Source organism: Sus scrofa, chromosome 18 (genome assembly GCF_000003025.6).
Source record: "Sus scrofa isolate TJ Tabasco breed Duroc chromosome 18, Sscrofa11.1, whole genome shotgun sequence".
Classification (NCBI taxonomy): Eukaryota; Metazoa; Chordata; class Mammalia; order Artiodactyla; family Suidae; genus Sus; species Sus scrofa.
In genome coordinates this window covers 47,466,417-47,493,523 of record NC_010460.4, presented here as the reverse complement: position 1 = coordinate 47,493,523, position 27,107 = coordinate 47,466,417, and the positions used below count along the sequence as shown (strand labels likewise).

Genomic DNA, 27,107 nt, shown 5'->3' with positions numbered 1-27,107 from the left:
TTTAAAGAGAACATCCATCAGAGCAGTGGCTCCCCTTGCCCCGCCTGCAAAGCCCCTTTTTCTAAAACAGCTCAGAAATGTCACGGGGAAGAAGGTACCTTTACATGGCAAAGACAGTGCACACGTCACGCACAGAACGTCATGAAAAGAAAGTTCTTAACAAGACGCCGTTTAGAAATGAGAAAGCGGTCTTCATGCTCAATGGTGAGCAGGTGCTGGTCAACACACCTTGTGGGGCTGCCTCGGGATGAACCCCCTGAGAGGAGTGGAGGGGGCCCAGGACATTCGCCAAATTGGGGAATCACTGACTAAGCTGATATGTCTTTCCCAGCTTGATATCTATTTAAACTACGGCATTTGATAAAGAGAGGCTGCCCTTCGCTCATTAAAAATGTTACAACAGTCATATGGAGATTCAGTGTTTTGCATGCATAATCATAATTCATCTTTAATTCATAACTGGAAGCCAAAATAAATTCTATCCTCTCCAAAAAAAGTGGCTCTTATTAAGCCTATTTACTTACTGAAGCTCAGCTGTGAAGCATTCCAGGGAATGTGAGGTCCAGGTGCTCTTATTTTTTTTGGGGGGGGGTCTTTTTAGGGCTGCACCTGTGGCATATGCAGGTTCCAGGCTAGAGGTCCAACCGGAGCTACAGTCGCCGGCCTACACTACAGGATCCAAGCCACGTCTTCGACCTACACCACAGCTCATGGCAACCCTGGATCCTTACCCCCCTGAGCAAGGCCAGGGACTGAACCTGCGTCCTCATGGATGTTAGTCAGATGAGTTTCCCCTGACCAGGTGCTCATTTTTCTGTTGGCTCCGCCCTTCTCCTGCCCCAGGGCCTGAGCTGTAAGAACTGCCCTTTGGGGCCCCACAGCTCGCTGGGCTTCAGCCCCTGGGAAGCATGGCAGCCAGAGACCCAAGTTGAGAGGCTCTTTTCTTACTTGGGTCTGGATTTTCCGGCAGAGGCCAAATGAACCTCCGCTACGGCTCCCATTGGCCCTTCCCTCCTGGAGCTCCAGCCCCTGAAGGGGCGGTGACAACTTCCTGATGTTGCTAATGTGCCTTAAACTTGCTAATAGCCCGGCAAGTATCCCCTTCCTTTAAGCCTCTTAAACTGTGGAGTTGGGATTCCATTCCCTGCAAGGACCCAACTAATGAGTCCACAATAAGAAACTCCTGACTAGCGTCAACTAGAACAGGGATGTCTTGATGTGTTGGTTACCAATGGACATAATTATGTTAATGCAGGCATTCCATCCATAGGACTAGAAAATAATAAGACTAAGTTTGTATACTAATGGCCGGGAAGTTTCATTGCCTCAACAGCGACAGCTCAGGATGCTTTAATATCTATTCCAATAATGGCCAATATGTTTAAATATTTTGAGGTTGCCTCTTAAGATTTCCTTTAGTGTTCATGCTATTTTGAATGATGCTGGAAAATGATCCTTTGGTGACAGATTTGATTCAGATCAGCAGACAATATCATATACATGTATGGAAATGAGCGATAATTTCATCATGTTTATATGTAAATGCCACTAATTGTCCTCAAATGTCTTTCATAGCTTGTTTTTCTTTTAAGCCAGGAGCCCATCAAGGTTGTCTCTTTGGCACTCTCAGGGAGGCAGAGATATGACTTCACCTGTGTAACACCTTAAACAAATAAGCTGAATCGAATGAAACTTTTAGGAAGGTGAAGTGTTTGGGACATTGCACAGGACACAACTTGGATACAGGAAGTGATGAGTCGGTCATCCATAAGGGCTATTAAATTGATGTGAGTAGTCAGCACTTTCTTTTTCACGTTGGGACACACAGGAAATAATGATATCTCCATAGCATGCTGGGTTCAACAGAGGGGGCCTTGGGGGGCGCTGTCTGGGGCTCCAGCTTCCCCGGGTCCCCTGTTTCAGTGGCTGGGGGGACCTACATGTATATACACTCTGGAAATGTTCAGACCAAAAGTATCACAACTGCATCGTTTCCAGGCTTCTTTATGTCCCAGCATATTTTTATTTCCAACCTCTATCACTTTAGTTAATCTAGTGTGTTTCTCCCTCAAAAGGGCTTCAGCTGGGGAGTTCTCTAGTGGCTCAGTGGGTCAAGGATCTGGCGTTGCCACGGTTGTGGCTCTGGTCACTGCTGTGGCTCGAGTTTGATCCCTGCCCAGGAACTTCCGTAGCCAAAAAAAGAGCTTTGGCTAGTCTTTCTCTGCCCCCTCAGCAACCACGTGTGCCCATTAACCTAGAAAAACGACAACAGCGGTAGCCTTTTTCCATGTCATTTATTCACAGTCAACTAGCTACATGAGGGGGACAAACAAGCTTTTGGGGGAGGCATAGAGGGTTGGGTGGAAGGCTGGGATTTGAACAGAAAATAATCTTATAAATGGTTAGGTGAAAGAGTTACAAATATCCATTAAAAAAATATCCTCTGAGGGCGAGAGGAAGATAAAATCATCATGAATAAAATAAACTCTGATCATTGCATTCCTCAAAACCAAAGTCTCTGAACATGGCCTGCATTTCAGATGGCTGCGATTTGCAGATGCTTATATGCTGTGTATTTCCACCATGGAAAAATAAAGACAAATGCTAAAGTAACAGATTAATACAATGCAGGGAAAATTGAGCACATGAAAATAGCTATCATCTGGTAGCAAAAATAGATTTATGCCCATGTTAATATCAAAATCAAAGACATTCAAATAAATTATGCCGATACATCGGAACTGTTCTTCCCAAGATCCTAAGAACAACTCGTTATTGCTCCTACTCAACACTAAAAGGTCTGAGGAAATCCTATGACTGCTGGAAGGCATAAATAACTTATAGAATGGGGGATAGACCTACAGCAAGGTTTGACAGCCAAATGAAAACTCCATCTTTTCTCATTGTTCTTTTAGGACTGACACTGTTAACAGTAGACCACAGTAGACCACACATCAGAAAGCTAGAAAATACAGATGAAGGACAGTGCTCAAAGCCCAAGCCAGTGACTTACTGGGAGTCATGAAAAGAAGAGGAGAAAAGCAGCAGCCCAAATGAAATAAACTTTTTTTTGAAAAGTTGGTTTGTATATTTTTCTCTCCCAGAGAGTCCCATAGGAAGCACATGAGGCTGTGGGGGGCTTTCTGGGCATTCCATGGGGATTTGATAATGGCTTGTCCTAAAGTGAACTTCATCTGTGTAATTAGTACCAGAACCAGCCTGGCTTCTGGGAGGTGAATGGCCTGGAGAAGCTGCACTGGGACATTGTTGTTACATTGGACTCCAGGATATACCAGCCTCGGCTTTGGGACCCAGGCCGGGAGCCATCTGCTGCCCGGCTACTCTGGTGACGGTGGCTCCTTCCTGACGGGTCTCCCGCAGCCTGGAGAACCAGCACCGGCAACAGGAACATCTGAAGTGTAATATAGGGGACGGCACAGGTCCCATTTCCAAGGGTATCTGTGCAGGTCACCACAGTGGGATGGGATGCTGGGAATAAAATGGAGGTTACAGCCTGTACCTCAACTGGGTCAGTGATGGGCTTTATGGCATCAGGAGATTCAAAATCCAGAGAATTCAACTCTACCTCAATTCTTCCAAACAATGCCACGTTTCTGCTTTCTTCATCTTAAAAATATCAAATGTCCTTGAGATCCCAGCTGGGCGAGGGGGTGCTTTTGAGAATAGAGACTGAAGGAAAAAAGAAGCCGTTTCCCCTTCAAGGGAATTTTAGGATGGCAATGGGATCCATCACCCAGCTGCTTACATTTCAGGAAAGCCCTTTATAGATGCTGGGACTAACAGATTTGGCAATTTGCATACAGCAATGTACCATATTCAAATCCATCCCCACTCCCATCCCAAATAAGATGACTACAAAGGTGACATTTGGTCCATTTGTCCTTGTGAGTACAAAACATACGATCAATTAAAATAACAGCATCGGGGCAATTAAAGACTTTCCAGATACTCCATGGCAAAGCTACATCCATTTAGGCTGCGTGTCTTGTTTTCGTTGTTGTTTGGAGCCCGTCTCTGGAGCAGGCCTATTTAACAGTCAATACTACTCAGGTTCTACATTTACCTTCACACTGTGCAATCTAGATTTATTTTCCCCCGGAGTACCCTTCACATCTAGAGGCTGCTGCTTCCTGTCTGTGAGCAGAATTTAAAAAGCCAAGCACACAGCGCAGACCTGAGAATTTGCTTGTCAGTTAACTGCTTAGAGACAGAAATTATATTCACGTTGTGCTTGTCTTGAGGTCTTGATAAAATGGAATGGATGAAGGCAGGATTTCAGGAGGTGTGCACTGCTTTAAAATTTGAGTCACCTGCAGATCCCAAAAGGCGATGGATCCATTTTAAATAACTCTCCATTGTGGCCATACTCGCCAACAGGTTATTTGGCGTGACACTGAAAAGCTGTGCCTTCTTTTTTCTGTTACTTATCCTACTTTTTACTCCTAGCATTCAGCAGGCTCTGAAATTCTTTCGATATCTCCAACTGTTTTCTGGGGACATTTTTTTTTTACCACATCATTTTACTTGACACTCCATAGGACAATTATAGATTTTAGAGCAAAAGGCTTAAAACTTAGACTTTGGTTGTAATGTCATCTGGGCAGAAGTTGGACCTGCTTTGATAACATACTTCAACGACTGCACAAATTCTCTTACTGTAATTGGAAAGAACACACTAAAAAGGCAACGTTTCTCCTTGCAGTAGTTCCCATCTGTATTATTCAAGACTGTGGCAAAACTCACGAAAGAGTGATATGAGTAAGAAGAAAGTGTAGGAAAAGGGAATAAGACACTTCATTTTATCAGAACACCGCACAAAGGAAGAACATCAATTCTCTACACGTGTCCATAAGGCAGATGGTCCAACCTTTTATACAAGATCTAAAATACGGTGTTTATTAAGAGGTAGAAAATACCAGAACAGTAGTTCAGAAAAACATGTTATTTCAAACAATCAGCTACTTTGCTGTGTGGAATGGACTGTATGTTTTGACACCAAACTAGAACATTCCATACTTGACAGAGATGCGGTCAACAGCGGGGAGGCGAGGTGTCAGGTGGGAAGCAGAGAAAGCTTCTTGTTAAGGATTCAGCTCTTACTAAGGAGAAATTTCCTACTGCCTATTTCATGATAACCTCTCGTTAAGGGGAATTTCTCAGATTACCAACAATTTCTCTAACAGGGTACAATTCTGCACGTAAGGCAATGAAACTATAGGGAGGGAGGAATTTAAATGCTGCTTCTTTAAGCAGGTGCCTTTACCCATCTTCCGTAACAACGTACATCCCAACAATCGTACACTGGTCCCCAACCACTAAAATGCAAATGGCAAATATCCTTCAGACTCCAGCACCAGCAGAATTGTTCTGTGTGAGCAATTCAAAGGCTGTCTGAGGCAAAGAGATATCTGAGCTACCAAATTAAACCTGGGTAGTTTTAACGCACGGGTGAGTAATCCTGGGTATTCTTAGCGCTCCTGGGAGAGACCGATTTTTTTCCCCAACATAATTTTATAAGGCGTAAACTTAATTAGAATTGTCCTAACCTTTGGAAAATTAGTGTTAAAGCTTCTTCTTTTAACCCACACATTAACATTCAATCTTTCATTTTTATTAAATAGTTTATATATAAAAAGAAATATCAAGGTGTTCTACATCATAAAACAACTGCGGTAACATTCGAAACTGTAAAGAAACCTACTGAGGAAAATATATGCTTAAATACGTGGCAATGCTACGCTAAGAAGCACGCGTGATCATTCTAGATAACATCGTGTAAATATATAGACGCAGGTTTGTGGCTTCAGAAAGCAAACTCGGGAGAAATACAAAGACGTGTCATTCTTTCCTCTTTCACCACAAGACAGGATGGTCCAGTTTGGAAAAACCAAGATCTTTCCTGAGTTCCAAATAGGTACCGTTGCTCACCCAGGAGTCATCGCTGGATTTCCTGTGAAAGGGAGAGAATTTGTTGAAGGCTCTTGATAGGGTTGCCACATTCCGCTTCCCTTTCCCTGCTCCGCCTCCCCACCCAATTATCACTGGCACCTGCACGCCCGGTCCCTGTGGTCCAGTCCTGGACCAGTGATGGAGCTGGAAGCTTGGACGCCACCTTGCTCCTTCTGACTTCAACTTCTCGACCTTAGAGGCTGCGAACACTGGTGCTTCTGAGAGAAGCCCGGATAAAGGAAGAGTCTGTTCAGAAAACACGGCTGGGGGACGGGCACCCCCTTAGGTACGACCACGTCAAAGCTACCCATCGACCAGGTTGTTCAAATCAAGTGATAAATTAGCAGTAAAAAGGAAAGGAATTGGAAGTCATCCGTCTGCAGGGAAGAGCCTGGGTTCACTATTCTTTGAACAGATACTATGTTACATAGATCCAACTTCACAAGATGCAAAAGAAGGGATAGCTGAACTCCTACTCCCGGCCTCCCGTTTCTCCTCAGAGGCAGTGATCTTATCCGCTTCACTTCAGAGGAATTCCAGGTGTACGAGTGTGCACGCAGGCACATGCACACCCCACCCCTCTCCTGCTTTTCACACAGTGCTGGATGGTGTCCTGCTCCTTGAGGGGTGTTTGTCTGTTTATTTGTTTGTTTGTTTTGCTGCCCCCACGGCAGGTGGAAGTTCCTGGGCCAGGGACTGAACCTGTCCCATAGCAGCGATCCAAGCCGCTGCAGTGACAACGCCGGATCCTTAATCTGCTGCACTGCAAGGGAACTCCCACCCCTTGAGCCACAATAGGGTCAGCAAACTGCAGCCCAGGGTCCAAACCCAGCCTTTAGCCTCTCTTTGTGACCCTGTTTTATTGGAACATACCATGCCCATGCGTTTATGTAATGTCAACGGCTGCTTTCACACTGCACAGCAGGACTGAGGTATCATTACTGAGACCTTGCAGCCTGCAGAGCTAACAATACTCACTGTTTGTCCTTTGCAGAAAAAAACCTAGTGACTCTGGCAAAAAGGGAATCCTTGTTTTCTTTTTAAACAGTTACATGATATTTCACTGTGGGGATGGACCACAATATAACAGGTACCCTAGCTGTGGGCACTGAGGATGTAGTTTTCAACCTCTAGCTGTTATAAACAAAACTATGTTATTTTGTATGTGCGTAAGATTAATTAGAAGTTCCTGTAATTTGAACTTCTGGGTCAAAGAGGATGTGTACTTGTAATTTTGACTGATACAGTCGCATGTTTTAGAAGCAAAAGTGAGCCATGCCTATTTCCCCCATTCTCAGGAACATAGATTTTTATTACACTTGTTCCCCTATTCCAATAAAGGCATGTATTTAAAGCAAGCCAATCATGGAGTTCCCGTTGTGGCTCAGTGGGTTAAGAACCTGACATAGTGTCTGTAGGATGCAGGTTCAATCCCTGGCCTCGCTCCGTGGGTTAAGGATCTGGCGTTGCCGTGAACTGTGGTGTAGTTCACAGATGTGGCTTGGATCTGGCATTACAGCAATGTGACTGTGGTGTAGGCTGGCAGCTGCAGCTCCGATGTGACCCCTGCCTGGCCTGGGAACCTCCATAGGCTGCAGGTGCCTCCATAAAAAACCAAACCAATACCAAACAAAGCAAACAAACAAACGAACAAAAAACCAAGCCAATCAACATAACAGATACTTTTCTAGGAAGCCAGAGCTGAAGTTTCCACTTGGCATTCCCAGAGATGTTTGCCTTGTTCCTGCGTGAGTATCAGTGGAAGCATCTTAGACCCCACGCTCCTGTCTGTAACCTCTCTGCCAGGCTTCTCATTGGAACCCTTCCGGGACTGACTGCTACTGCCGAACAAGTCCTGCCTTTTCTCCCCATCTTTACTTCTCAGACCCCATAATCTGTTAATTTTGCAGACAATCGAAAGAAAAAAGAGTTGCAGCTGTGTTCAGTCCTTTTCCATTCCAGACATAATTCTTACATGGTTGTAGTGACAGCCTTGATGGCAGTCAAAATTTTACATTTAAGTGTTAGTTGGTCCTCCACAGAGCTCCACAGACTCTGTGAAGTCATTTTTTTTGATGTTTTCACTTAAATCAAGTTGATGCATCTTCTTATCTAGTTCTTGAGACAGTCTGATTACCACAACTTTTAATGATCCTAAAAATACTGTAATGAACCTCTTTATAAATGTAGATTTTTCCTTGTTAAAAACAACTAGTTGATTTATGAAAGAAAAACAAGAATCAACCTACTTAAGGATATATGGGTGTTTATCAACTAATTAGCAAATTCGCAATTGATCAGTCTGTTAGTCTATCCATTTATCTGTCCTTTGACTTTTAAAAAAAAATGATTAGCTGTCTTATTTTTAAGATGTTCAAGTGAAGTGATGAACATTCCAAATAAAATTCCCGCCTACTGATCTTCAATCACTCATCTCGAGTTCACGGAACTGATCAACACCCATATGCCACCTTTAGGGGAAAGAGCAGTATTTTGGGGATAAAACAGAACTTGTTGCCGTTTCACTGTTTTGGAAATATATAAATTTATTGCTGCAGCTGATAGATTAGTCACTCAATCTTCCTTTTAAAAGTGTTTCCATTGCCCATGAAAGAACAACGACAACCCCCAAATCCCTCCAAACAATCAAATCCTGAAAACAAGACTTGGGGGAATAGGTAGGGTAGGAAGTAGCTACTTTTCCACACGTGCTTGTCTTAATGTTGATTTTCTTTTTTAATTTTTAATGAACTGAAAACCCCTAAAACCACATCGAGCCCTGGCCTGTAGTCAGGAGGGCCAGTCCCCATCCCGGGACATTCCGCCGGGTCCTTCCACAGGTCACCTGTGATCCCTGGCCTTTGTGTCTTCGCAGTGAAAATAAAAGAGGGGGTGAAGGGCTGACCATCTCTGATGCCCCTTCTACATCTTTCAGTCTGTTTTTGCCAAGACCCTCCTAGCAAGTTCCTTTTAGAATGATACTCAGTCTTCCAAATCCAAGCCCCAGCATATTGGACCTTCTGCAATTCAAGAATTAGGTTACTTGGAATTTCCAGTTTGGTGACCGGTGGGGTGATGGTTACTTATCTCCATCATTGTGTGCGATACACCTGCTGGTGGCGGAGGGGGGACCATCCTTAGGCGTGGCTTAAACAACCTGGTCCCTACTGGGGAAGGGTGTGGTTGGTCTTGTTGCTGAGCGAGTGCCTCTCTGCAACCACAAACAATGAGGACTGAGGGGGAGAGTCCACACTGCCTGGGGGCATTGTCCACACAAAGTGTGGAATCCTCGCAGAGGAGGGATGCCCGCTCTGAAGCAGGAAAAGCGGCGAGAATGCTCTCACTTGGGGAGGCGAGGACCCGTCCTGCTCTCTTCACGCCAGAAGCATCGGGGGTCACTGGTACCTATGACCCCCAGCACTCTGTCCGCTCACCTGAAAAACCGCGGCTGGTGTTCCACCTTATTTTCTTCCAAGACCCGCCGCCTCTCTCTCTGCAGCTGTTCAATCCTCTGCTTTTGTATTTCAGCTTCTTCTAAGTTTCCTTCTTCTAGAAACCTGGGGCATTGAGGGAAAAGCTAAAGGAATGCAAACTCCAAGGAAATGAAACAGCAGTCCTAGAGCCAATCCGAGGACTGCAGGACTGGATATTCAGACAGGTTTCCTGTACATAAGACCCCTGCCCACCCTTAAAGTGCTGTTTGGAGGTAGTGAGGGATGATATTATGTTTTGAATTGGTGATATAAACATGGCTCAAAAGATTCTGTCTATAAAGAGGAATGTGGGGCAACCCCCCCTAGTTTCCACTTCCCATTCTACCCACTTCCTCCCCATGCCACCCACCTTCACCCCCCACCAGAGGTGACCCGCTGTTACTGGTGTCTCGTGCAGGCTTCTGGAGATTCCTTATTCACATATCAGCAAACATTAATCTGTATCGTCTCTCTCTCTCCCCCTTTTAAAAGTTTGTTTTAAAATGATTTTAATTTTTTCCATTATAGTTGGTTTACCTGTCAATTTTTTTTTTTTTTTGCCTTTTCTAGGGCCACTTCTTTGGCACATGGAGGTTCCCAGGCTAGAGGTCTTATCAGAGCTACAGCTGCTGGCCTACGACAGAGCCACAGCAACACCAGATCTGAGCAACACCTGCGACCTACACCACAGCTCACAGCAACGCCGGATCCTTAACCCACTGAGCGAGGCCAGGGATCGAACCTGCAACCTCATGGTTCCTAGCTGGATTCGTTAACCACTGCGCCATGATGGGAACTCCTGTCAATTTTTTTTTTTAAATGATGTTTATTTTTCCCTCTCTCCCTTCTAGAAACAAAAATGGAAGCAGGCTACTCAGGCTATCTCCCCACCTTGGTTTCTTGTTTTGTTTTACTTTTATTTAACAATGTATTTTGGAAATCTTTCTTGACAGTATAGAGATCCCTCTCTCTCTCTCTTTTTTTGGTCTTTTCAGGGCCACATCGGCAGCAACGCCAGATCTGAGCCACATCTATGATCTATACTGTAGCCTGTGGCAACTGGCTCCTTTAACACACTAAGCGGGGTCAGGGATTGAATCTGTGACCCCATGAGTACTGGTCAGGTTCTTAAACAGCTGAGCCACAAGGGGGCCTTCTCTTCATTTTTTAATCGATATAAATGTGGAACTGTGTGTATATACCTGCATTTATTTAAACAATGCCCTACGGATAGACTTTGGGATGTTCCCCATTTTTTTTTTCCGTCTGTGCCCACTGTGTGTGGAAGGTCCCAGACCAGGGATCGAACCCACACCACAGCTGCAACCAGAGCCACAGGAGTGACAATGGTGATCCTTAACCACTAGGCCACCAGGGAACTTGGGATGTTCCTGATTTCTTAACGTCACAATTACTGCCGCAGTGAAGGGCCATGTGTACCCATCATTATCAGGAGGCATTTTGAGAAGTGGAATTGCTGCGTTTAACGGTGACCCTGATACGTCTATTCCCAAACTGCCCTTTTTGGGGATTATAGTCATTTATATCCACACCAGCCAGGTTATGAGCCCCCCTCTTCCCTGTAGCCTCCGAGTGCATTAAACTTCCATTTCTTTGCCATCTGATTGGTTAAGAAATGCTATGAGAGCATGGTTTTTAAATTTTGCATTTCTTTGAGTAAGACTTCATATCTTCCCATATGTTTAAGGCCTATCTGCATTTCCTATTTTGCGCACTGTTTTCCTAGGGCCATTTTTAAAAAAATGGATTGATCTTGATTTCTAGAACCAATGCATGAAGTGAGTGAACTACAGAGTTCCCAGTTTGTCATTAATCTTTTGACTGTGGGCATATATTTTATTCACCACGAAGAATGAGTTTTTTTTAAAAAATAAAGGCAGGAGTTCCCGTCGTGGCTTAGTGGTTAACGAATCCGACTAGGAACCATGAGGTTGCGGGTTTGGTCCCTGCCCTTGCTCAGTGGGTTAAGGATCCGGCGTTGCCGTGAGCTGTGGTGTAGGTTGCAGATGCGGCTCAGATCCCGCGTTGCTGTGGCTCTGGTGAAGGCCAGTGGCTACAGCTCCGATCGACCCCTAGCCTGGGAACCTCCATATGCCGTGGGAGCGGCCCAAAGAAATAGCAAAAAAAAAAAGGCAAACTTAATCAGGTTTCTGTTTGGGTTTTCTTTTTTTTTTTTGCCTTCTTGGTTTTGAGTTTTCATCAGAAAGGCCTCAGGGAGGAGATTTTTCTTTCCATTTTACAGAGTTGGAAACCGAGGATGAGAAAGGCTGAAAGACGCCGCCTATGTCACACAACCTGTCAGCAGCAAATCTAAGATCAGAAGTCAGATTTCAGTGCATCAAAATAATTTAAACTCCAAGAAGTGGGGAGCTGGAGCTTTTACTCTTTCAAATACAGTGTCAGTTTTTTTTTTTTTTTTTATCACTGTATGCAGTAAAACTCTTAAAAAAAAAGTGACATTATGGAGGGTGTTATTTCAAAAGAAACTGAGCTCTACTGATGACTAAACGTCACGCCACACACCCATCTAAGCCAGGCTCCATTCCTCCCGCATGACTGCTTCGAGTGCCCCTACACCTTGCCCGATGACAGAATCTCTGTCTCAGGCTCCTTTGGTGGCCTGGGGGATGTCCCTAAGACGTCTTATGAAGAGTTCCACATCTCTGAAGGTAAAGATCTGAAAACAGTCCTTACCTTTGGTCTGGCCTGAATCGAGTGTCCGTAGGTGGTAGTAAAGATTTTGACAATGGGTCCATTTCATTTAATTCTAGTGCAAACTGTGTGAAGCCATAGTATTGCTCATAGCCTTTTGGCATGGGATCTGAAAGAAAGGGAGTCATTCGTCTCTAACTTGTGTTGCATACATATTACCATCTGAATCCGCTTTTCATCTCAGACCTGCTACAATTTTTCTCTCTCCGTTGTAAACTCTTGAATTTCTATGAAAACATTCTGGCTCACAAAGAGGTGCTGAATATTTCCCTATAAATCTTCTTCTCTGTAAGTCTCCTTCTACCTACAAGGATAAGGCCCTGGAGCAAATTCCCTTTGTGTGGTCTTATAGCAGATGTATTGATATAGGGAAGTTTCTACAGCATTTAAGTTATAAAAATAATTTGTTATTAAAATAAACATGTCAAAAGGAACGCTAGGTCCATTTTTTTCCTGACTCACAAGACTCTCACTGAGAGAATCCATTTTTCATTCAAGAAAGGTCAAATTCTCCTGAAGCTCTGTCTCGGGCTTAGAAGAGTGCTCAACCCATAGCAAGGGATCAATAAATGTTTTTCTTTTCTTCTCTGCCTGCTCCTCTTTTCACAAGCTTGGCCTCTCCAAATCTTACAGATTTTAATTTTAAGCCTTCTTAGCAGAAGACCAGACTAGAGACGGGATTACACTGGCAGAAACACTGACAAAGGGGACAGAAAAAAGAAAAAAAAAAAAAAAAGGATCAAGTGAAGCCAGGCTGTTGGACCATGGCTATTTTACAGAAGGAATCAGAGAGCCATCCAGCTGCCGACAAGAAGAATGACTGTGAAGGTGATTCAGAGATGATCAGACGGCCACTCCCACTGCAGGCCCAAACTCCAGAGGCCCAGGGGCGAGGCTGCCCCCACCTCTCAAAGGGTAGGGTCCCTGTGCAGCTTTAACATGCCTGGCTGCCCTCCACCCAGAGCCTCGGGGAGCCTTGGGAGCAGAGCCCTGACCCAGTGGGCGGGGCATCGAGCCCCAAGGATGTCCTCCAGTCCTGAGACCAAAGGACATGGGCCTTGCTAGGTCTTAAGTCTCCCTCTGGAGGGGGAGCGACTATCCCACGCCCATACCACCCCTACCTTTTGGAAGCACGCTTTGGGTTCAGAGGTTCACAGCTGGAAAGGATGAATCACACCTCCAATCTGAGCCGGATTTAGATATTTACATGAGACTTGGAACTTTAGAGTTGCTGCTGGAATAAGTTAAGACTTTGGGGGCTCTTGGGATGGAATACATGTATTTTGCACATAAGAAGGACGTGATCTTGGGGGGCCAGCACCGAATGTTCTGGACTGGCTGTTTCTGTTCTTCCCAGATTCATAGGTTAAAGCCCCACCCTTGGTGTGTCTGTATTTGGAGATGGGGGTCTCTTGAGGATGTCGTGAAGGTTAAAGGAGGGCAGAAGGGTGGGCAGCCAAGCCAGGAAGAGGGCTCCCACCAGACCCCGAAACCGCCAGCCCCCAGCCTCCAGACCTGTGAGAAAATGTGCTGTTTAAGCACCCAGTCTATGGTGGCTTTATTATAGCGGCCCAAGCAGATTAATGCAGGTGTATTGGCCTCACTTGAATCCCAGCTAACAATCAAGTACCCAAATTTACCTACAGAGCAAATCAAATGCAGACTAACACAGTCCACTCACAGCCTCAGTGCTAGCTGTTCATGTATACAAATCCAAATGCTTTCCATGAACGTTGCTGTAGACCCAGTTTTTGAAGGCTTGGAAGTCCATTTTGTCTATTTCTAATTCTCTGTGGATCCTAAGCGTAAAATTTACAGCAAAGCTTCCTCCTGTGCCTTCCAAACCCCACCCCAGCCTCTCAGTCACCAGAGTGGAGACAGTCGTTTGTCCTGCAGTCAGGCCAGGGATGCTCACAGCCAAGGCAGAAGCTTAAAGTCAACAGACAACAGCAATGACCATGAGATCATGAGCTTACACGGTGTTCTTTTGCCAAGGTGTGACCTGGACATCCAGAGTGGTGGCGATGCATCCTTTAAGCAAAGGAGGGTCTCACTCATAATGAATGTGTTACGTGTGCCTTGGGAACCTTGGAAACTAGGATGGTGGCCCCTGGTGCCTGTTTGTTCTGGCTCCGTGGCAAGCTCTACGACAGGGGACGATGTGGCTGCTACCTATTGAAAGGGACACTGCCGGCGGCTTACTCTATAGTCGGCTCCCTTTCGCACTTGCTAGTGGCAAACGCATCTGCTCTGGCATCCTGTGCCCTCCCTGGAGGTTGAATGTCAACCCGCCTGAGCTCTCCTGCTGACTCAGCTGCCCAGGATCAGTGAAGGGACGGGTTTGAACCAGCTTCAGGTGAAGATTTAAAGACACATTTGCTGGGGGACCCTAGGGAGTATTTCATTCCTGAGAAAAGAGAGGCACAAGAGGAGAAAGCTCTTCTGTCCTTCCTTCTCCCTGCTTAGTGGGCTGTCACACGGGGATAGGATATGAACCAAAGCAATCACTTTCCATCCATAAGAAACATCACCACCATACTGGGAGCAGCAGATAGGTCCTCAATGAACTGGGCTCTTGACATGGGCAAGTTGCCTACATAACAACCCTGGGGCCACCTACCCCCTCACTTGTTAAGCAATAGCACATATCTTAATGGTTTAGGCCATTATTAGAAGAGTTGTCTCTTCTGCTTGTTTAATTTTGATCAGCCTAAAGCATCTTAACAGTGGTCTCTCAGAACAATGGCTTTATAGCATGACCGTGACCTGGAAAGATATTTGTCAGATTAGAAGGTGGACTAAAGTCTTAAAATGTTTTAGGGAACATGCTATGACAGTTTGGCTTCCCTACCCCTTCTCCCCACAGCTGCTTCAAGCGCTTGGCATCCTTCTAGAATTACAGGAGAGACTGGAGTGGCTCATGGTATTGGGAGAATCTAGAGGGTCTGTCACTCTTGCAGGGCACTCTGCTTTTCCAGTAGCAGCTTTCCCTTGATCTGTAGTCTAGAGTGACTTCTCATACTTACTGATATTCCTTCACTGATATTCCAGCTTAGTGCCCAGCATAGGAATGATGTGTGTTGGCTGGAAGAGAGAGTGACCACAGACCAGCAATGGCTTTGTTCTGGGATTAAGAACCCAGGACCTACCAGCCCAACAGAGGTATCGTTGATAAGCATGACAGTGAGGGTGAGACAGGACTCGGTGAATGAAAGAGGGGCCAATACTTTCAACACATTTCAAAGCAGGCAGAGGCTGGAGACACAGAATGGACACTGAGCGCTGTTCCTCTGGCCCCGCGCCCCCTTTGCTGTGGGGGGATTAACTGGGATACGAACTTGCTCTCCAGATGCAAGCGGATGAGGAGGAGCCACCGCAGTAGATGCTCTCGTGCCATTTCCCAAACAGCCGATGCACTGCTTTTCCATTCTTGTCAAACACTGTACCTTCGATCTCGTGGGCATTAGTGCTCCAATATTTTGCCTAGGAGTCAAATGAGAGTCATTTCTTTAGTGTTGTGGGGCCAATTTATTAGATATTGAGAGAGAGAGAGAGAGAGAGGGGGGGGGGGAGAGAGAGAGGAGTTCCTGCTATGGCACAGTGGGTTAAGGATCCAGTATTGCCACAGCTGTGGCACAGGTTGCAGCTGTGGCTTGGATTCGATCCCTGGCCCGGAAACTTCCATATGCTGCAGATGCAGCCATTAAAAAAAATAATAAAGTGGAGAAATAAAGAACCATAAAAATGATTCTATGCTGCATATGGTTTGCTGATTCTGGCTTCTAATTAATAAGTAATCATAATTTTAATCATGCAATACAAATTAAAAGCTAACCCTTTATTTACAGTTTGTAACAGCCACTAACATTTGTGTAAGACAATTTTTTTTTCGACTTTCACTGCATGTAAAGCAGTGAAAAGGCTCAATTCTCACACATCCACCAGGGAGGGGATGGCCTTAAGCCTCCTCCAGAATAGCTATTCCCTGGTTGTTACGTGGGCTCTGACTACTGCAATTTGAAAGAAATATAACTCATATAATTTTTCCTCTAAAGGAACAATCCTTTGTAACCAACCAATTTTTTTTACCAAGTTTGTAAGTTAATCAATTTTCAGTTTCTTCTATTGTTTTTCCCCCTAAACCAGATCTGTTCACCTAACTTACAGGAAACTTATGCAACCCACCTTCCTACTGAGTTGGTCCTGGTCTGAGACCAGCTCTGCTTAGCTCAGCCTGGTAGGGTTTAGGTATACAGTACCACACTTCAGCCAGCAGAGGGAGTTCTAACTCCCTCGAGTTGATTTCTTTTCATTCTATTACCTGGCTGCCCTAAAAATCTTTGCAGAAGACAGAAAGGCATTACTCCATAAATCAAAAAGTCCTAATACTATTTTCAGCCCAAAAGGAATCCAGATTTGGAAACTAATAAAGTTGAGGGACGTTTCCAGGCCACATCTGGTGGACTGGCTTCCCCATTCCAAAGTCTGCGGTAAAAATGGGAAGCAGAGGGGAGTACAGCGGGACCTCAGAGCTGAGTCAGAAACATCAGTCATGCAAAAATGGGGAAGAGGGACAGAGAAGCTGTCCAGGCTCTTAAGTTCATTCTGAAGCAAGAGTCCGATGTCCTCTCAGAGATATTTGCCAGGAAGTCCAGTGCTGGCCGCAGGGATGGGAAGCCACAGAGGGAGGCAGTCGTGTTCCACAGGTAAGGACGGCATCTGCTCCCAGATTCGCTTTCAATACCAGAGGCACGTCCAGTATTCTAAGAGCTGGTCCTCAGTGGACGGGTCCTCAGTGGACGGGTACCAAGCGGATGGTAGAAATGGGAGGGGAGCACATTTCCACGGGGAAAATTCGGAGAAGAAGGTGGCTCTCGCCTGCATCAGGGCACTTCTGCTTCTTGTTGCAGAGAGCTTAGATGAAGCTTTCAAGGCAGGGTCATTTTTGTTTTACACCAATTCACTGTCAGCTTTATGTCTGCCCACAACCCGGTGGACTTATCGGATACAATGAGGATCCCAGTCCACCTCTCCATGCAGTTCGCCACCTGCTACTGATGGTTCAGAGAGGAATCGTGTGAAATTCTACAGGGAGAGCTTAATCTCTTCTGAGCGTCCGATCTTATGATTTTGATCTTAATTAAATGCAGCTATTCCTTGAGGAGGGTGACATTTTACGGCCATTCGGTATAGATGACATTTTTAAGGGCAAGAGGGGATCTCAGGGGCGGGAGAAGGGTCAAATCAGGGCAGCTGGGCAGCTGGAAAGGTAAGCAGACTGTTCCAGGCTTTTTGCCTCGGGGGAACCTGTTCATTTATCCTGAGCATGATCGGGAGCCTCTGCTGTGTGCCAGGCACCGCTGCCAGGCATCGCCACAGCAGGGGGCAAGACCGACCAGGGTCAGGAAAGGCAAGGAGGGTGCAGGGAACAGAAAAGAAGCAAGAAAAGCAACAGCCAACAAGCCGACTTCGGATGGTGATAAACACCTGGAAGAAAGCAGGTGGGAGAGAGGGATGGTCTAAGAGAGGCTGAGGGAAGGATGGGGGGCGGCAAGCAGCGGACCTCCAGAGAAAGGACAGTGCAGGAAGGAAGGGGACAAAGGTGGAAAGAATAGAGGTTGGGAGGAATGAGGGTGTGTGCGCATGAACTTGAACGTGAGGAGTGGGAGTGCAGACACTGCAGACTCTGGCGGACCACGGTAAGGATGCAGGCTTTTACTCCGAGAGAGGTGGAAGTTGCCAGAGCAATTTGGTCAGTAGTAAAATACATAATACAATACTGACTATTGTAACCATTTCTAAGGGTACAATTGAGTGGCATTAACTATATTCACAATGTTATACGACTCTTGCCTTACACATTTCCAGAATTTTTCATTGCCCCAAACTGAAACTCTGTCCCCATTAAACAATGACTTCTCTCCCCAGCCCCTGGCAACCGCCGTTCTACCTTCTGTCTTTATGAATTTGGCTCCTCTGGGTTCCTCATATAAATGGAATCATATGTGTCCTTTTGTGTCTGGCTTATTCCACTTAGCATAATGTCTTTAAGGTTCATCTATATTGTACTAGGATGATTTATATCTTTTTCTTTTTGGGGCCCCACCGGCGGCATATGGAAGTGCCTAGGCTAGGGGTTGCATTGGAGCTGCAGCTGCCGGCCTACACCTCAGTCACAGGAACACTGGATCCAAGCCAAGTCTCCAGCCTACACCAGAGCTCATGGCAACTCTAGATCCTTAATCCACTGAGTGAGGCCAGGGATCGAACCCCCAACCTCACGAATCCTAGTTGGGTTCATTTCTGCTGAGCTACAATGGGAACTCCAGTGATTTATATCTTAAAAAGACCCCTCTGGCTGCTGCCCTGAGAATAGACCACAGGAGACTAAAGGTGAAAGGAAGGGGGCCAGGAGGGGCTGTACCCTGGTCCAGGTGAAAGGGGTGGGGCAGGACCAGGGGGCCCCTGGCATTGCCCGTCTCCCTGCTGGAGTGAGGGTGAAAGTTCCCAAGGCATCCTGTGCCCTGAGGCCCAGCTCTGGGTGGCTGTGCAGGGCTGGAGCTCCCGGGGTCCCAGGTTACCTTTATAAAATTCACTTTGCAGTGGCAGGAGTCGTCATTCAGGTTCTTGATGACAATCTCTCCGTAGTGCTCGATCCACCTCTGCCCGCTTAAGATGTTATGGATGCAGGAGGTCACTTTGTTCCACTCGAAATGATCTCCAAAACTAAAGGAGGAAGGAGAGAAAGTAACGGCTTCCAGAGGAGCCAGCAGCAAAGCCAGCAGGCACCGCTGGGGGAAACGCAAGTCCTGTGATGAATCACTCATTCCTTCTTGCACGGAACCAACACCAACTAAGCCCCGCTGGATGGTCTAAGAGCTGCCACCCTCCCAGGAGGTGCCAGTGGCACCAGGGTGAGGAGGGGCAGCAGTGGTCAGACCCTGGAGGCGGCCAAGCACTCCGCTAGAAGCCGGAACAACCCACTCCATCCTGTGACAGTGGAGGAAACTGACCCAGAGGAGACGTGTCCAAAGTCAGCAAAATGAGAGGAAAGTGGCAGTGGGGGGACACGCGGGTTTCCCTCAGGGTGTTCTCCTGCCACACGTGCATGTATGTGCGCACACATACATACAGGCTCACACGGCACGGTCCCATCTGTGTATATACGTGTGCAGGCTGCGTGGACACGTATGTACACAGGCAGACCGCACTGCACTGCGCCCCACAGATACTGCGTTGTTTACATGTCGAAGGTTGTGGCAACCCAGCGTGGAGCATGTCTACTAGCAGCGTATTTCCAATAGCATTTGCTGACTTCACGTCTATGAAGAATATAAAACGTCACTTTTTTTTTTTTTTTTTTTTTTTTTTTTTTTTTTTTGTCTTTTTGCCATTTCTTGGGCCGCTCCCGCGGCATGTGGAGGTTCCCAGGCTAGGGGTTGAATCGGAGCTGTAGCCACGGGCCTACGCCAGAGCCACAGCAACACAGGATCCAAGCCGCGTCTGCAACCTACACCACAGCTCAGGGCAACGCCGGATCGTTAACCCACTGAGCAAGGGCAGGGACCGAACCCGCAACCTCATGGTTCCTAGTCGGATTCGTTAACCACTGCACCACGACGGGAACGCCAAACGTCACTTTAATATGCAACGGGAAACCAAAAAATCCATGTGACTTGCTTTATTTTGACATCCGCTTTATTGCAGTGGTTTAGAGCCACACCTGCTATGTTTTGGAGGTGCACCCGTATGTATGCACATGCGCGCGCACGCACACACACACACACACACACACACACTTTACATATAAATCTTAACATTCATATCTCTTAAGCCTTTTACAATGAGGACATATTCAGATATGACTTACAGAGTTGGATAATAATTAGGAGGATAATGATAATAAGACCAAGCACTTCAATGGCACATACTACACGCCAAGCACTATTTTAAGTGCTTTCCCCGTCTGCTTAATCTTGACAACGGTCTTTGGCAATAGCTGGTTTATTATCCCTGTTTCATAGATGAGGGAACTGGTGATCAGAGAAGTTAAGCAACCTGCCCAAGGATCTGCAGTTAGTAAGCTGCAGTGTGAGCGCAGTCCGGGCAGCCCAGGCCCACAGGCTGTACTCATTACCATTAGGCTTTATGAGTAAGTATCAATAATCCCTGAAGATCAAGGCCATATCCTTCTCAAAACTTTTTCTGACAGTGAGGCAGGGCAACAATGTTAAAGAAAAATTACCTTCTTTTTTTTTTTTTTTTTTTTTTTTGCTTTTTAGGGCCGTACCTGTGGCAGGTGGAAGTTCTTGCCTAGGGGCTGAATCAGAGCTGCAGCTGCCAGCCTACACCACAGCCACAGCAACACAGGATCTGAGCTGCCTCTGTGACCTACACCACAGCTCATGGCAATACCAGATCCTTAACCCACCAAGCAGGGCCAGGAATCAAAACTGTTCTCATGGATATTAGTCAGATTCACTGCTGTTGAGCCATGACAGGAACTACAAAAAGTGATCATTCTTAATTGTGTTAGGAAGTGGAAATAATTTCTGAAAAGCCTTTATTCAAGGAACTTGGGTGTCCCGAAAGCATTTCCATTAGAGAGAATGAAAAAGTGAGATTTTCAAAATGAGGAACATTTGAAGCTACTGTCAAACACGTTAAAAGAAAAAACGTACAAACATACACTCAACATCATGGGGGACAAGGTGCATCCTATTCTTTTTTTTTTCTTTTTAGGGCTGCACCTGCAGCATTTGGAGGTGCCCAGGCTAGGGGTCAAATCGGAGTTGCGGCTGCTGGCCTAGGCCACAGCCACCACAATGCAGGATCCAAGCTGCATCCGCAACCTACACCACAGCTCACAGCAACGCCAGATCCTTAACCCACTGAGCAAGGCCAGGGATTGAACCCGCATCCTCATGGATGCTAGTCAGGTTCATTACCTGTTGAGCCACGATGGGAACTCCCAAGGTGCATCCTATTCTAAAGCTATATACCTCGGCCCTAAATTCTATGAAGTTCTTAACCACATTAGGAGAACTTACGCTGGCAGAGTCACATGGGTTGTGCCAATGGGAACAATTTCCATGGATTTGCCCCAGAATTTGTTTTTCCATCTCACGTCTGAAATGAAGTAATACCAAATGTTACATATTTAGCCAGAGAGCAAGGTAGATGAAAAAATTCTTAGGCATAGAACAATCATTATCTAGAACAATCTCTTCATAATAAAATTCACTGTTATTCAATATAAGTAGCAACTGAATACCTGGAGCAGAATCTGAGAAACTAACATTATAAAGTCCCCTCCCTGGGAAGAACTCGCAGTGTGAAAGGCATACAGAAGTGAAAGCTGGTGAGGCCGGTCCAGAGAGGCATTGGCTGTAACTGAGCGTGAAATGGAACCAGAGAAGAAGGAATGACCAATGTGCTTTGGGAAGGTATCTGAAGAACCCTGTCTGAAGGGGTTGCTTAAACAGGGCTTTGAAGAATAAATAGGAGTTCACCAGGCAGAGGAAAGGCAGTTTAAAGCAGAAGATGGAGAAATGTGAGAGAACAAAGTGTGGTTCTATCCCATTGGTCTTAGATTGTCCTCAGAGGAGTAGAAAGACAGCTTGAGTACAAGAAGCAGTAGGTTCTACAGGCCTGGCTAAGAAGTCTGGTGGTGTGCACTGGGAAGAATAAGGTGTTTGCCTGGACAGAGAATTGATGTGATTAGATACAGACTTTGCAAAGACAATTGGCAGCAAAATGGAGGATGCAACAGGAGCAGGAGTGATGCAAAGCAGGCGACCTGTACTTTCTCAAGTGATAAATGAGAAGAAAGTGAACCAAGACAATGGTGGTGGGAATGGAGTGGAAGGGAATGATCCTAGAACCATTAAAGAAGCAGAAATAGAACTGGGTGACAAATTAAATGCATATTGTGAGAGATGGAGAGAATTTGTGGATGATATCGGATTTTTCTAACTTGCATGAATGGTGATGCCATCAGGGTGACAGAATAGAAAAAGAAGGATAGAGATGGGTGATCCCTCTGGCTGCTGGGTGACGAGACACAGACCATAGAGGAGTAAAGGTGAAAGCAGAGGGAGCCAGTAGGAGGCCATGGCCATGGTCTAGGAGAGAGCTGGACTGTAACCAGGGAGCCCCTGGCCACCTATTATATGATTTTATTTACATGACATGTCCAGAACAGGCAAATCTATAGGGACAGAAGGAAGTCAGTGGCTATCTAAGGATGCAAGAGATTGATGGAACCTGGGAGGTGGGAGTGGAGGTAGGGTAGGAAGTGCATGTATTGGCTAAAGGGGTTTTTTTAGAGTGATGGATATGTTCTAAAATTGATTGTAGCTATGACTGCATAACTCTGTGAATATATTAAAAACTACTGTCATAGTTTTAACTAGGTGAGTTGTATGGCATATAAATTATATCTCAGTAAAGTTGTTACCCCCAAAATATAACTGGTTCTTTAAAGCAAAAGCAAATAATTTTACTTAACAGCATAAGATAGTATTTATAACATAAGTAAGCAAAATGTTTGTCCACAATAGCAAAGGTTTGGAAAGGAGAAATGGAAGCACACTTTTGTAAGTTTCTTTTGCTATAAGCTAGTGGCATATCACTTGAAGACAGACTGTGATACATTGCATATATATAATATGAACCCTAAAGTAACAAGTAAAAAAACAGAAGAGGTATAGCTAATACGGCAATAAAAGATATACAATGGAATCATAGAAAGCACTCAATTAATCCAAAAGAAGGTAGAAAAAGAGGAAAACGGGAACAAAGAAGAGATGTAATAACAGAAAACAAATAACAAGAGGCCAGACCTAAATTCAACTATGTCAATAATCACAATAAATGTAAATGGTCTAAACAGTCTAATTTAAAGGCAGAGAAATATCAAATTGGATTTTAAAAAAAGATCCCAAGACCTGGCAATCATGGGCTTATGGAAAGGGTGTGATTGCCCAGCACAAGGCTGATGAGGAAGAAGTGAAGGGGGCTGAGCTGGGAGTGACCTAAGGAGCACACAGGAAATACTTGGAGAAGACCCTCCAAGTTACACAGAAGTTGCACAATATATAACTTTAATAATAATGAAGTGCCCACAAGGTCAATGATACTTAGCAATTAGAAGGTTAGATATCTTATGAGAATTAGTTCCAAAGGGTTTCAGTGAAAGAGAAGTTTCTAGTCAAGCTTCAATTCTAAACTCTAGCAGCAAAGATTCAGCAAAGAAACCATGGTACTTGTAACCTAAACTGGTAATACCGCCTCCATAAATGGAAACTGGGTGGCTGGGAACATATGGGGGAGGGAAATTTTTCACAAAATACTCATTCTTATCTTTCAAATTTTATAGAGGCATAAAAAAAAGGCAAGGTGGCAAATCAGGAGGCATTAATCAGTTAGCAGAGAAAAATCTGTTAAAAAACTGACGTGCTCATTGTTCAAAAACCTGGGATGCTCAAATTTTCTTTCTAGAGCACCCTCTGGCTTTGGAATAAATAGTTTATCAAAATTAATTAATCCATTGAGGAAATATCTGCAGCCTTATTTATTCTTTAGAGCAACCCACTCCTTCCAAAATTCAAAATATAATCAACTGAATATAGAAACAGCAGCCCTGACACTGAAATAAAAAAGAAAAGGCAGCAATGTAAAGTTTCAGAAATAAAATTTAAAGTTTTCAAAAGCAAAAGAACCCTCTGCTGTCTAGAGTCTGATAAATAAATGTAAATCTTTTTTTTTTTTTTGTCTTTTTGCCATTTTAGGGCCGCTCCCGCAGCATATGGAGGTTCCCAGGCTAGGAGTCTATTCGGAGCTGAAGCCACTGGCCTACGCCAGAGCCACAGCAACAGAGAATCCAAGCCGAGTCTGCAACCCACATCAGAGCTCACGGCAACGCCAGATCCTTAACCCACTGAGCAAGGCCAGGGATCGAACCTGCAACCTCATGGTTCATAGTCGGATTCGTTAACCACTGAGCCACGACAGGTACTCTAAAATAAATGTAAATCTTTAATATTTAATATTTAACCCAGGCATTTCAAAAGGCTATGAAATAAGAGAGAAAAAAAGTTACAGGAATAAACAGTGCTGGTGGCCCCAAGGATTTTTAAAGAAGGGAAGAACTAAATTACCCTCTCAAATCTTTAATTATAAAATCAATAAATGTCAGTTATTGTCCAGAGATGAGAGGCAAGAATATCAAAGGGTGCAGATCCATCCAACAAAGCCTAAGTCTGGAGCACACACACACCCCCGCCCACCTTTTTTTTTTTTTTTTTTGTCTTTTTAGGGCCACACCATGGCATATGGAAGGTCCCAGGCTAGGAGTCAAATCAGAGCTATAGTTCCAGCCTACACCACAGCCACAGCAACACTGGATCTGAGCCATATTTTCAACCTACATCACAGCTCATGGCAATGCCGGATCCTTAACCCACTGAGCGAGGCCAGGGATCGCTCAAGGATACCAGTTGGGTGTTTTACCGCTGCCAGAGTGGGAACTCCGAGAGCCCACTTTTAATCTTAACAGGTATCTACAGTATTTCCTGAATAAAATAAATGATAACATTACACAAAATGACAGAGGTCAAATATATCAGCACGTTACCTTGCCAGAAAACGAAATTTCTAGACTCAGCGTGACAAGCAGAAATAGGCGGATGATGGCTGACCTGATGGAAACAAAGGTGAAAACAAAAAGTTAACTTTGGTGTCTCCCTGGCATTGAGATGGAATCCAACATGCAGTGTCTAACCGAATGGAAATTTGTTTAGTTTCCCTTCAGCAGGTCTGTCCTCAAGAGGGTGCTCCTGACACAGTCAGCTCTGTCGTGCTCACATTTGTCAGAAAAAAGCCTGTGAATGGAAGCCTCTGGAAGCTTGGGGGGAAAAGCAGCCAAGTGGTGAGTGATGAGGGTGGAGACGCATTTTGAAAGATGGGAAAATAAAAGCAGAGATGCAAGGGCTGCCCACTTATAAACCACACCATCTGACCTCAGCTACCAAGGTTAAAATCAAAGACTGCTCTTCTGAAAGTACTTGCAAATGTTTCAATGAAGACGTCAAATAGTAAATACTTTTCCTTCTTTCTTTTCTTTTTTTTTTTTTAGGGCCGCACCTGCAGCACACGAAAGTTCTCAGGCTAGGGGTCAAATCGGAGCTGCAACCGCTAGCCTACACCACAGCCACAACAATGCAGGATCTGAGCTGCATCTGTGACCTACACCGCAGCTCACCACAATGCTGGATCCTTAACCCACTGAGTGGGGCCAGGGATCGAACCTGCAACCACACAGATACTAGTCAGCTGTGTTACCACTGAGCCACAATGGGAACTCCAGATAGTAAATACTTCTAAATGTTAGGTAGATATTTCTAAGCCACAAAAAATGTTCTTTGGCTCCGCAGATTTTCTTCTGAACACTCAGCATCGCAAAGTCCAGCTATCTTTCCAATCACTGACAGAAAGACCAGTCGTAGATATTTAAAAAAAAAAAAAAAAGAATAATGGTTTTATTAAAGACCTAAGCAACTGTTGAAAAATTGTTAAGTCAGCTGCTAAGAAATTTTTTTTTCATTTCTTTTGTTCATAAAAATATCTTGAATAAACATGCAGCGACAGTCTAGAAAAGAGCCCCCTGTACCAGAGACTGTGGCACGTTTTCCTGGCTTGTGTCACTGGGGGCATTTTATTCACTAACAAAGAAGCTAAAGAGAAAACGCCCCTGTTAGATGGCCTCATTATCTCAGGAACACGGAAGGCTCGAGAGCAGTGTATGCGCTATTATCATAATTCAGCACTAGTAAACCAGAACAGCGCTGCTAGTGATGTTTCCAGAAAATTCTCTGACCTAGCTGGTTCTTAGCAAAGCTTACATTTAAAGCCTTCAGACCAAAGCCTTCCTATTACACGTTGAGAATAAAACCAGAGAGATGAAGCAACAGGAACGTCTCCTAAACACAGGGATGGGGAGACGGAGAGAGAAGACCCAGCATTTTTGGTTTGCAGACGGTGTTCAAAGCCTCAAAAAAAACAATTGTTGGAAGCAGCTGCACCCTATTTTCAAACATATCAGGAGCTCAGAATTTTCAGAGTGCTGCTTGAGGTGAGCAGGGGTGGTGGAGAAGCGGGGGTGACAAGTCCACAACCACCTGCCTGGCTCTGGACCCCTGACTGCAGAGAGGAACGCGGTTTGCGAACCACGTCCGTGGCCCTCCTCCAGGTGCAGGAGGGTAGGGGCAAGCTAATCTTGAGTCCCGTCGCAGACCTGGTCAGTCGATGGGGGTGCAAGGGTCCAGCTTGGCCCGAAGAAAGGTAGGGACAAAGGGGTCAGTGGGGCCAGTATCTTCCAGGTCTCAACAAACTTAAATCTCAGATCTAACCTGAGATGGGAAGTGCATGTGTGTGTCCTCTCCCCTCCCCCCCAGCCCCAGGGGTGGTCTTAATTCTCACAGGCCTCTTAAGAGTGTGAACCCCTTCCTGTGACTCTGGGAGTTTCAACTCAGACACTGGCTTAGAAACCTAACTCCTAAAATGCAACTCGAAGAGTCGCGTTTGTGGGTCAGAGGATTACAAACCAGGCTAGCATCCATGAGGATGCGGGTTCGATCCCTGGCCTTGCTCAGTGGGTTAAGGATCTGGCATTGCCGTGAGCGATGGAATAGGTTACAGCGGCAGCTTGGATCTGCCATTGCGGAGGCTGTGGTGTCGGCCGGCAGCTGTAGCTCCAATTCAACCCCTAGCCTGGGAACCTCCATATGTCCTCAGGTGTGGCCTTTAAAAAAAAAAAAAAAAAAAAGAGCAACTCCCTCTGCTTTTCCTTCATTGTCTTTTTCAACCCAACCCTTGAGGATCCTTCATTTCACAAATGGCCCCCGGTCTTTCCTTCTCCCCCCGGTAGCT

General features: G+C 45.3%; 1 protein-coding gene across 6 annotated transcripts in view; it reads right to left on the bottom strand.

Annotated features, from left to right (window-relative positions):
* The window catches only part of OSBPL3 (oxysterol binding protein like 3), a 192,946-nt gene continuing 168,114 nt past the window's right edge, over positions 2,276-27,107 (bottom strand). For all 6 annotated transcript variants that reach the window (XM_021079019.1, XM_021079020.1, XM_021079018.1 and 3 more), the window contains 7 exons: positions 24,814-24,877; positions 21,227-21,305; positions 18,758-18,902; positions 15,515-15,659; positions 12,159-12,285; positions 9,405-9,527; positions 2,276-5,971 (listed from right to left, as the gene is read on the bottom strand). In XM_021079019.1, coding sequence (XP_020934678.1) covers positions 5,875-5,971; positions 9,405-9,527; positions 12,159-12,285; positions 15,515-15,659; positions 18,758-18,902; positions 21,227-21,305; positions 24,814-24,877 — 780 coding nt within the window. In that variant the 3' untranslated portion in view covers positions 2,276-5,874. The remainder of the gene's footprint in view (positions 5,972-9,404; positions 9,528-12,158; positions 12,286-15,514; positions 15,660-18,757; positions 18,903-21,226; positions 21,306-24,813; positions 24,878-27,107) is intronic.